The sequence below is a fragment of the Schistocerca piceifrons genome, chromosome 8, assembly GCF_021461385.2.
Source record: "Schistocerca piceifrons isolate TAMUIC-IGC-003096 chromosome 8, iqSchPice1.1, whole genome shotgun sequence".
NCBI lineage: Eukaryota > Metazoa > Arthropoda > Insecta > Orthoptera > Acrididae > Schistocerca > Schistocerca piceifrons.
In genome coordinates this window covers 455,535,345-455,547,738 of record NC_060145.1, presented here as the reverse complement: position 1 = coordinate 455,547,738, position 12,394 = coordinate 455,535,345, and the positions used below count along the sequence as shown (strand labels likewise).

The window sequence follows — 12,394 nt, the reverse complement described above, 5'->3', positions numbered from 1 at the left end:
TGTGGTAGTTAGAGTAGAAAGATAAGAAATTTTTATTGAAAACATATTCTAACTATTTAAAATACTTTTTAAAATATAAGAGCTAAAAAAATTATTCAAAACATATTCTAACTATTTACAATCCGTGTTTACAAACAACATTTATCATTTTAATATCTAGGGTACACATGTAGAAATTTTTCGAATTTCCCACTCGTGAGCAAGCAACGTATAGTTGACCTTGAGAGAAGCAGGAGTCTTTGAGGTTGATGCCACAGTATTTTAAACTTTATGCTTGAGCTTTGTTAGTTGTAAAACTGGTGGCTAATTACACTGGAAATTGAAATCTTTTGAACTGGATTAGCAGTTCAGTAGAAATGAGTGGTATTCTGGGGATAAATAGAGTGTGTCCTTTGTACTTTCCAGTCGTTAAGTTCGACTTCGATGATGTTATTCGATAGCTGTTTGACGATCATCCTTGTTTCATTACATAGGTTTGGCGAATTGAGATTTCAGAGTGGTATGATCGGAGGTCCAATTTTAAGCCAAAGGCAGTGTAATGGCAGTCCTGGCAGTTACAAAGAGTTTAGAAATTCTGTAGGAAAGTTCACACATCAACGTTTACCATCGTGTCGATCGATTTGTATATTCTCTCTTAACCGGGAATTTTCTTTTGAATATTGAAGCTGACATCGTCGACAATGTTATTTTTAGTTTCCAGAATTTCCTTTTCAAATAGCCAGTCCAAATTGGTATAGTTGTGAACAATGTTTGGATTAATTTGGTCGATGCGTTCGTTATCAGCAGTTGCTATGTTGCAGAAATCACTGTTGAATTTTTGAGTCCGGTCATGTGGTCTGTAGGATACGTGCCTTGTAAAAGTTGAGCAAAATGTGCTGTTGTCTCGTATTTCGAAAATTCAACTCTCACATTTTTTCTTAGTGACAGCGTTTGTATGTGTGGCCAGAAGTGTGGCTTTTTAAAGTATGCATTGATCTCGTCTGCTGGTGTTGACTTGGGGATGAGTGGAAGTGTTCAATCGAAAATCTCCTGAGAGTAATGAGTGGAGCTCCTTCCATTACTTCAGAGCTTCCACTTAGGTCTCGTAATGTTCTGTCTATTAATTTTTTATGTGCCATTGTGAATTCGATCTAGAAGATAATTTTAGCTTGCCTTAGAAGTCCAGACGCTCTTGAGATTTTGCATACCGGGAGTTGTTCGGCTGTAATAGATTGTAGTTATAGGGCGGAGTGGGCAGTTCGTCCTCCATTCATTATTGGGCTGCATTGCATAATGATGCAAGTGCTATGTGTTGTTTAGCACGTATTTCCGCCAGCAGTAGATTTATTAGGAACGTTTTCCCGGTGCCGCCTGATGCTTCCAAAGAAGTAATTCTGCATGTGGTGTTGTCGATCCGACGCATGGTAACGTTGTAAATATCCTTTCAATTGTCATTGAGGAGTGTTTTGTTGTGAGCAATGTGCTGGAGTAGTTCGTTGATGACGTCGCCTTTTTCCTTTGTAATTTAGAAGTTTAGGGCTCTGATAGCACCTTTTCATGGTTCTTACCTCCCAACTTGTACTAAGATCTAGTTGTTTATTGCTAAACATATATCTTCTAGGCGAATAAGTGTTTCATTCAAGATGTCGTCGTGCATTCGATGGTCATTTCAGGATTCGATGGTTTACATGTTGTTAGAATTATGGCGAATAAGTGTCTCATTTGTTCAGCTGCGATTTTGAGTAAGGCTTCGTTGAAAAATGTTGTCTTGTTGTATTCCATGTATAATAGGTGCGAACGTCGACATATATTAATGTTTTCGCGTTTTGATCCGTTAGGAACAGTTGGCAAAAAACTGTTAATGCTGTGTTCTGAGGTTGTTGGCTTGGAATTTTCGTGGCGATGTCTTTTGTGAAGTAAACTCTCTGTCCATTCTCCAAATGTACTGCTAGACGTTGCACAGTTGCTTCACATTGGTATGTGGGAAAACTGAAAATCCGCCATGCTGCTTTGTTACTGTTGATGTATATTGTCGTTTGGTACATGAGGATCTCGTCGGTTCTGTTTTGTTGTTCGCTGTCTTTGGCTATTTGAAATACTGTCTTTGTTCACATAATTACAGATATATTTGACAGATTTCACAGAACTGCAGTATTCTACGCATTTTGCAAAGTAGTGTGTTTTATGGCACTACCCACTCGTTATCTATCTCCTGTTCGTGGCTGCCTCGTATTCGTGAAGGAACTGTTTTTGGGTAATTGTCTTCTGTATTTTGGATAGCTATCGACTCCTGTTTGTGCGTCGTCCAAGTATGGTTTTGGATATTTCTTTGTACACTTTCCATCATGCATGGTAAATTGGTGTTTGATGGCCCGCATGGTTCGTGAATCATGTGTTTCAATACTCTGTCGTACAGTTTCGGATCTTCTTGTGGATTGCGGGATTCAACTTGGATGATTTTGTGGATATCCGTGGGATTAATTCTCTCGTGCAGCCATATGAGATTGTGTGAGTGTGGCAGTCCTCGTTTCTGCCATTCGATTGGGAACATCCATCATCTAACGGTTTCAAAGATGTGGTATATTGTGATGACTTCAGTAAATCTCATTTGTTTTTGTTGGAAAACTCGGGCTATTATATCGTGTCGATACATGGGGGCTTGTGCTTACCTTAGTTGTTCTTCGATTTCTGGCCACGAGCTGCATGTGGACGTTATGAAGAGGTTAGGTGCTCCATGTGTTCTTATGTAGGTCATGGCATCTTGAGTGTATTCCTGCATGTGTCTCGGACTTTCTCTGTATGAGGGTAAGATTATCATCGTTCCAATGTCGTCAATGTTTCCGTCATTTATGATTGCGTCAGTGCATAGTTTCTTCTTCTGTTTTTGCATACATGTCTACCAGGAATTGTTGGAATTAACGGCGAGTGTTGAGAATGTGGTTGTATGTTTCATTGTCTCTGTTCACTAAGCGGTAAGCATAGAACTCCTTGGCAGTGCCTTTTTTGTTTGTTTCTAAGCCTGTTTCAGGTTGGATTTGTTTGACATTAGAGTGATATCCGTCCTCTCCGCCCAGAAATGCTAATGAATATCGAAGGGCTTCATTTGAACGGGGTGTCTCTGCCGTTGTAGTCCTTCTCCTTTTCGTTGTACAATTATGGCAAGGCTTGTGTTTTCACTGTCCACAATTACGACGGCGACTTTGTCTATCTGAGGTGCATTAAATCGACGTTCGTGTTCTCCAGGAGGTCTTTTGTCGGCTCGAATTAAAAATTTATAGTCATCAGAAATCATTCAGTCTAGTGTTGTTTTGAATATGTGAATCTGTACATCTTGGGTTATTTCTCGTCTGAATTCACTGATATTTCTGCATCGTTGATCAATAACTGTTTCTTCATTCCGATGAAATATACTTGCAGAAACTTATTAGTCTTCGTTGGTTAGTGGTAGTGATGATCCCATGTTGTGATGGATTTGTCCTTGGATGGAGAAACATAATCGATTTCATCTCTGTTAGTGTTGATCTAAGTGACACCGAAAGAAGTCATTTTGAAGCAGACGTTGTACGTTTTTATGTTTTGACGACAGTGTTTTGATTATGGAGTTTTCCCCATCATATAAGAATTCCTGCGTAGGTGCCGCCAATGGTCGTAATTGAATTTTTCGATTCATGCAACAGAATCCTGGAGTTTTTCTACTGGATTTTTTTCGCGTTGCAAAATTGGCAGATGTCCATTTTTCAGATTACGAAATGTTTGTGTTGTTATATTCTTTCGTTGGGTCGCAGTGGAATGCTTCATTTTTTATGTTGCACTGTTTACTTGTCCGGCTTCTCGTAGGGTGATATTTTCATGGTTGCCTTCAGTTCGCAGTCTTTCATTATAAGATTGCGTCGCAATTCTTGATTCTACAATCCGTTCATTTCGCTGTTCTTCGGTTTCTCTGCCTCTCACGGTGCTCATTGTCGTTCGTTGGCAACTTAAACGTGCTTCGCGCTCTTCGTCTGTTTCGTTATTTCGCTGTTCTTTTTGTTCTCGCCCTTTTGCTTCAGAACTAGCAAGATCTCCTCCTCTTTTATGTATGTGCATTGTATAAAATATAAATCAAATCAACTTTTATTAACAAATACATTAAGAACACTATACACACTTTCACATTTTATGTTCAATTTATATTCAGTAACTGTATCACTTTGACTACTCACACTTCACAGTTTGTTTCCATTCACTCACTGCACTATTTTTTCGGTTCCTCCCTTCGTCACTGATAGGAAGCTGACGTTCGGATCCATGACGGTTCTTATTTTACGCACTCTTACCAATGGGTAGCCCCATCAGCGTCGAATTCCAGAACTTACCAAAAAGGCTTCGAATGATACACGACGTTCCAGAACATTCTCCAACATACGAGAGTGTTCTGGAATGTTCCACAATGATCTCAGATGTTCCGGGATGTTCCAGAACATTATGGAATCTTCCTGAATGTTCCAGACTATTCCCGAACATTCCAGGATATCCCGAATAATCGTGGAACATTCCGGAAGGTTGTGGAAAGCTCTCAAATACTGTATAATGTTCTCTAATACTCTAGAATGTTCTAGAAATTTCTATAGGTTGGATCTTTCTAGCCCTTATATATTCAAAACAGCGGCCTTTAGGTCAAGATGGGAACCTTCTTCATGGATGGTGGATAGAGGGCTACCACACCATGTAACTCCCTTGACCGTATCAGAACTCGTTACTGAGTTTTAGCGGCACGGACATTGTACGCTTACTTTTAAATACGAATGTTGATTAAGTAGTTTATTCGTTTTTAAATGGAATCGTCAAAAATGAAAATGGCGTGCGATACATTAAGTATTTGTTGGGTGTATTTGTCTACCACAAACTGAAAACTACCTATTTCTCGAATTTCATTGTTTGTAGAAATTGGAGTCCAGGTCCTGTTGTTCCATGAGAAATGCTGAATTGTATCTCACGAGTCTTGCCCAGAGTTAATGAGATGCGATTGTCTTGAACAATTCGTCATTATTATCAAATGTTGTACTAACTGTATTTTCAGCAAACGGGGCACTATTTTTTTATTCTTCTACTTGTGAAACCTGCAAGAAGGAAAACATTTCTACCGTGTGAATCTCCGGTGGAAGATCTTTAACTCAAGGCAGATACAGCAAAGTGTCCAGGAAAGAACCGCGCCGTACACTCCAGGCGTTGTCGATCTCTGCTAGACGTGTACTGGTGGAGACCCAGACGTTTTGAGAGACTGGTGGCCGGCTTCGGGCCTGCCCTGACGGCCGCCCCCACGTGTTGCAGGTGAACGTGATGTGGGACCACCAGTTCCTGCATCCCATCATGCCGTGCGAGTTCCTCGACTCGCCGGAATTTGAGTCCAGTCGGGCCACCACCGACGAGAAGTTCAAGGTCAGTTTCCGCAGACGCAGCACGTACAGTAAGTCTCCGATTACAAGCCGATCAGTTTTTTCAACCAACAGTTCGAGTTCTAAGAATATGTAAATGATTTACGAGGGTAGTCATAAAGTTTTCATTATCCCACGGAAAAAGCAGAGTTCGGTAGTTAATGTTTTGCTTACTTGTAGGCACAGGTGTGCAGTAGTGGTACTCACAGAAATCCCCGCACCTCAACACCGTGTCACGCCGACAGGGTGGGCAAAAAGAAAACGGCGCAGCTCATTGGGAAAGTGGAGCGTCGTGCGGCAATTTCTTTTTCGCCTCTGACGGGGAACAACGCGGCAACAATACATGCTGAACTGGCGACTTGATACTCCAACAATGCACCATCTTGTTACACAGTGGTTAGATGGCGCAGATGCATCAGTAGCGGTAAAACAAGCCGAAATGTCGGAGAATGGAGTGACAGACAACGCCTCTCTCACGAGAGAGACACTGAAATCACAAGAGACGTGGAGGCAGTGATGTTAGAAGACCGCAGCGTCACACTCGTGGGGACCCTGGAAAACACGAGGCTCGGTACATTCACGACATTTCGAACACGATAGACCTCGCCGCTCGCTGGGTTTCGCGCCATTCGTACGGCTCAACGAAGCAGGGCAGCGGCGGAAATCTTGCAGCTGTGTCAGGCCAATCCACATGAGTTCTTTATCCTTCTAATCATCTATCGAGTGCTGGCTGTATCACTAAGACTCCATGACAAAGAGGCAAAGCGAGCAATGGGAACATGTAGTTTCTGACGCAGTTATCAATACACCAACATACTATATTCTTAGCTTCGCGCTTTTTCTCAATACTTGTCCAGTCAGTAACATCATCAACAGACACTGATTTAGCAGGCTAGCGGCTTACTGTATGTTACAAATTTATGAGTGATGCGACCATTATGTTGCTACACGGAACACCAGTACAACGAAAACCTTGGCAACTAAATCCGACCAGTTTATTGCTAACACACAATCGAAATTTCTCCATATCACCAGCCTATTCAAAGAACTTCTTTTGTGCCTGACCGTCGGTTGTTATTCTCTCTATGCTAACATTAATACGATATACATATTTTTACACTTTATTAATCATCACATTTTGATACTTACTCTTAAAAACTATTAGCTCGTCCTCGATATTATAATGCATAAATGGTGACAACTGAACAACGTATCAAATGAACTTTCCCTCCACCCCAGCTGTTTTACCACCATAATTAATTTCATCGTTAAACGTTTCGACAATGCTGCCGCAGCACAACATTCGTTTGACAGTTGCTGTCAAATGTGTGAGGAGCACACATGCTCATGATGTTCTGACATCTACGGAACCAGATACCAATATTGGTGCCTTGCCTTATACGTCCACGAATGGTATTTGGTGTTATTCATTCGACGGGCCTGAGGGTGACGTGATTGGAGCGCCGAAACGGTTGCCTAATAAAATAGCGAAATAACGGCTGTTGGTACAGTACCATTTCATTTTTTGTAGAACATCGGCAATATTGCACTCACTGGAAATGAGATCCTAATTTCGAACCCTCCGTCCAACTTCACCACTGTGTCATAGGATGGTGCATTGTTGTCGTGTACTTCCACCAACGTGGCACGTATTATTACCCTTCAAAAGCAGAGAACGGATAACTGCTCGGTATCCTACTTGATCAATCGGCTTGCGCGGTTTTTTCTTTTTGCCCTGTTGCGGCGCTCTACAGAACTACACTGAAGTGACAAAAGTCGTGAGATACCTCATAATATGGTGTCGGACCTCCTGTTGTAGCAACTCGATGCGGCGTGGACTCCCCTACAGAAATACAGAGCCATACTGTCTCTACAACCATCCATAATTGCAAAAGTGTTGATCTTGCAGGATTTTGTATACAAAATTGACCTGTCCATTGTGTCCCACAAATGTTCGATTTGGCGGCATGGGTGGCCTGGCCTGATCATCTATCCGGATTGTCTATAATGTTCTTCAAACCAATCTCAAACAATTGTTGCCCGGTGACATGGCTCGGTGTCATTCGTAAAAATTTCGTTTTGCAGAAAATGATCTCCTGGTAGCTGAACAGAACCATTTTCTGACAGTCATCGGTTCAGCATGACCAGAGGACCCAGTCTATTCCGTGTAATCACAGCCCACACCATTATGCAGCTACCACCAGCCTGCACATTGCCTCATTGACAACTTGGATCCGTGGCTTTGTGGGAACTGCGTCACACTATCACCCTACAATCAGCACTTATCAGCTGAAAAACGGATTCATGTGAAAAGGCTACGGTTTTCCAATCGCGTAAGGTCCACCCGATATTATCACGAAATTTCGCCGCACTGTCCTAAACGATACGTTGATCGTACATTCCCACGTTGGTATTTGCGGTTATTTCGCGCGGTGTTGCTGCTCTGTTAACACTAGGCCGGCCTTTGTGACCGAGCGGTTCTAGGCGCTTCAGCTTGGAACCGCGTGACCGCTACGGTCGCAGGTTCGAATCCTGCCTCGGGCATGGATGTGTGTGATGTCCTTAGATTAGTTAGGTTTAAGTAGTTCTAAGTTCTAGGGGACTGATGACCTCAGATGTTAAGTCCCATAGTACTCAGAGCCATTTGAACCATTTTATTTGTTAACACTAACAATACTACGCAAACGCCGAAGCTCTCGGTCGTTAGTGAAGGTTCGCGCGGTTCGAGGCTGAAGCGCCTAGAACCGCTCGGTCACAACATCCGGCCGTTATGTGAAGGTTGACGGCTACCACGTCCTCTGTGGTGGGAGGTAACACCTGCAACTTGGTGTTCTTGGCACACACTTGAAACGGTGGTTCTCGGAATACTGAATTTCTTAACGAATTCCGAAATGGAAAATCACATGCGTCTATCTCCTACTACCATTCCGTGTTCAAGGTCTGTTTTTTTCTCGTCATGCGGCCATAATCATTTCGAAAACCTTGTCAAGTGAATCACCTGAGTACAAATTACAGGTCCACCTATGCACCGCCGTTTTATACCTCGTGTACGCGATACTACCGCCGTCTGTATATGTGCATACCGATATCCCATGACTTTTGTGATCTCATTACGTGTACCTGGACAAGCAGACATGTACGTGCCAACAGACAAAAAGTTTTCAGACTGACTTTTCACTCTGCAGCGGCGTGTGAACTGATATGAACTGCCTGGCAGATTAAAACAGCGTCCCGGAGTTCCATTCTAAACCGCGACCATTGCCTTTCGCAGGCACACGTTCTACCAACGGAGCTACCAGCGAGCGACTCATGACTTCTTCTGGTCACAGTTTTATTCCGCCAATACCTCATGTCCTGTGACGAAGCCGTGTCACGGCAGTAGCCTTTCTTTCAGCAGTACTGGTGTCGCAAGTCACGCAGGAGAACTGTGGAAGGTAGCAGAAATGAAGCTGTGAGGATGGGTCGTGAGTCGTGCTCGGGTAGCCCAGTTCGCGGAGCGCTTAGCCGTGAAGGGCAAGGTTATCGGGTTCGTGTCCGGATCTGGCACACAGTTTTGATCCACCACGAAGTTTCAAACGAAAAGTTAACTATGTATTACATTAGTGCGCTGTCTGTAGAGTTCAATACCATTTTCCTTCTGTCATGCGTACGTGCATGTCCTAAGGAACATTGGATCGAACTTTACAGACACTGCGAAATACAGACCCTGCACTAATGTATTTCATGTCAAATCCGGGGCAACCAGGCGAGAAAACTAAATAATGCTCTCTGTGTGCGGGAATCACGTAGTTGTGCGACCACTATGGGAAACCGGCTCTGGGAAATCTGGAAGTCTGGGTGTGCCCCTGAAACGTGTTCGATTAGCCGAAGGACTTAAGACGATGGCTCGCGTAAGGAGGGAAATCCGGGTACGGCCCCATGTCCGGCACAAATTTTTATTTGTTTCCAATAAATTGTGTAGCTGTGGTAGTACCGTATTCACAATTTGCGAATATATTTCGTTATTACGCATTACTTGGCAAAGCGAAACGTAGAGCAGGCAGCAGCACAAACTAATTTCGTCACATGAGCCTCTACAACCACATTCCAATTAAAAGTAGAGTACACTCATGAGAAAATGAAACATAAGAAATAAAGTGTCTGGTGGTGTATTAAGACGGAACGTGCATTCGCTCATACACCCTACTGTAGGGAAACTGATGGCATAGTGATATGCACACAGTATACAGATGGCGGTAGTACACAAGGTATAAAAAAGGCAGTGCATGGCGGAGCTGTCGTTTGTTCTGTGCTGTTTCATGTGAGAAGGTTTCCAACGTGATCATGGTCGCCGACGGGAATTAACAAACTTTGAAACGGTAGTGGTATACGGAGTTAGACCCACGGGATATTACATTTCGGAAATTGTTTAGGAATTCAATAGTCCGAGAGCCACCGTGTCAAGAGTGTGCGGAGAGTATCAGATTTCAGGCATTTCTTCTCATCGTGGACAACACAGTGGCCGATGGCCTTCACTTAACTAGTGAGATCATCGGCGTTTGCGTAGAGTTGTCAGTGCTAACAAATAAGTAATACTACTTGAAAGAAGCCCATAGAACGAAAGTTTCAGGTAGGACAGTGCGGCGAAATTTCGCGTTAATGGTGGAAGTGGCTCTGAGCACTATGGGACTTAACTCATAAGGTCATCAGTGCCATACAACTTAGAACTACTTAAACCTAACTAACCAAAGGACATCACACACATCCACGACCGAGGCAGGATTCGAACGTGCGACCGTAGCGCTCGCGCGGTTCCAGACTGTAGCGCCTAGAACCGCTCGGCCATACCGGCCGGCTCACGTTAATGGAGTATGAATCAGACGAGCGAGTTGGGTGCCTTTACCAACAGCACGAAAGCACCTAAAGCACCTCTACTGGGCTCGTGGTCATATCGGTTTGATCCTAGACGACTGGCGAACCGCGGGCTAGTCAGATGAGTCCCGATCTCAGTTGGTAAAAGATGACGGCAAGGGTCAAGTGTGGCGCAGATCCCACGAAGCCGTGGAGCCAAGATGTCAACAGTTCACTGTGCAAACTGGTAGTGATTTTGTTTACATGGAATGGACTTGGTCCTCTCGTGCAGCTGAACCAACCATTGACTGGAAATGGCGATGTTCCACTACTCACAGAACATCTGCAGACAGTCACGGACTTAATCTTCTCAAAGAACGATGACATGTTACTGGCCCAGAGTTGTTCGCAATTGGTTTAAAGGACATTCTGGACGATTCGAGATAATAATTTGGCAACGCAGATCATCCGACACAAATCACCATCGAGATATAATCGAGAGGTCAGTTCGTGCACAACATCATGCACCGGTATCACTTTCGCAGTTATGGACGGCTATAGTGATATGTCTGCGTAAGCAGAAGAAACTAACGATCAAGTCCGAAAACAATTTGTTGGAATGTTCAATTAACCAAAACAAATTCTCGAAGTATAACACCAACACAAAACAGTGATCCGTCTTCGAATCACAACTACACACAAGAATAATATAGAAAACAACTGAAAATAATTTCCTACTAGTCTCCGCCAGAGACTTCTCCGATACACCAAACCTAATCCAGAGATCAGCGAGAAGATCCAATCCGGGCTGCCGGGGCGGCAGCTATCCATGTCTGCTGGCGGTCGATGAACTGCCGATGTGTGGCCGAGCGCCGGCGTTTAGAGCGCTTCGGCGGATGAGTACCTCTGAACTATTTTCCATCACGTGGTTTGACGTGTGAAAATAGTACCGGGATCTGCAGCGACCTGTTCAATTAATGAGTGGCGGTAGTGGCCCCTGGTGGGGACTGGTGTCTTTTTGCCGTGGTGTTGTTGTTGTGGTTGTTGTTGTGGCCGTTCATCAATATTGCCTGTCGGTTGTGTAGTGCTTGGGTGTGCCTGCGAGGCGAGCAACCGCGGCTGCAGGCTGTCAGTTTGCTTGCTGATACTGTAGGCGCCGTGATGTCTGGTGGAGAAGGCCACAGCATATAGAGGCAGCAATATCTTTGCAGGGGGGCTTCCAGGGGCTTGTTCATGCCACGTAGAGCTGCTGCAATACACCAGAAAAAAGGAGATCTGAGACGGTACTATAGGAGCTAACCCACGACTCTTGTCACCTCAGTGTATTACACTGTGAACAAATGCTGGCAAAGGTTTATCGTCCAAAGACTTCCGTCGAACAAAACTTCCTGTCTGTGTTCAACTGTTGCGCTGTGCGCAGCACTTTTGTATAAGACTGTAGCATGTGGCAGCCTTATGAGTGCACGCTTTTACTTCCCGCTTCTCGCCAGTGCTGCCATCCTGGGCGGGTCTTCAGTTCGCTTTGGTGTTATTTTTTTGAGATGGTAGCTACAGCTTCAGCTTCCGCACGTTTTGTGGTTTTCCTGTGCGGTAGGTGTCGATCATCGCGGCGACGAGCTGCCGCTACCTGTACTGGCAGCGGTCGGCGCTGGAGTACCTGTTCGTCAAGGAGACGTACCTGGCGACCGTGCTCAGCACGCTGGTGGCGCGCGACATCACCGTCAAGCTCTACTCCATGAACAGGAAGGTGAGTCCCAGTGCTGAGCTGCCGGCGAGTCTTCCGGGCTGCACGGTCGTGGTCGACGAAACTTCGATCAGAGTTGCATAGGACACCTTCAGACGTCCTCGTGGTTCCGCCGAGTCCTGCCCACTGAAGGGTCGGTGGTCGGAGACCGGCGTAAATACGCTGAAAAGGAGTTAAGATTATCCGAACTGTACGATACGATATTGCAGTGGCAGTGTTCTTCAGAAGTTCGATGCAAAGTTCCTTCGACACCGGACGAGCGAATTAAATGTAAAACGTCTCCCCTCACGGGAATATACCTAGTGGATGAACAGACGGCGTGGTGCCCACGACCGTTAGACATTGGACTGCGGACACCTGGTCGAAACGCAGCAGAAGTTACACGTATAAAACATACGCGTACGTCTTCAACACTGAGTTCCACGGA

At 44.4% G+C, this 12,394-nt stretch overlaps 1 protein-coding gene across 1 annotated transcript in view; it reads left to right on the top strand.

Moving 5' to 3' along the window:
* The window catches only part of LOC124712446 (popeye domain-containing protein 3-like), a 250,260-nt gene that overhangs the window by 197,917 nt on the left and 39,949 nt on the right, over window positions 1–12,394 (top strand). The window contains exons 6-7 of the mRNA XM_047242741.1: window positions 5,290–5,397; window positions 11,818–11,970. Coding sequence (XP_047098697.1) covers window positions 5,290–5,397; window positions 11,818–11,970 — 261 coding nt within the window. The remainder of the gene's footprint in view (window positions 1–5,289; window positions 5,398–11,817; window positions 11,971–12,394) is intronic.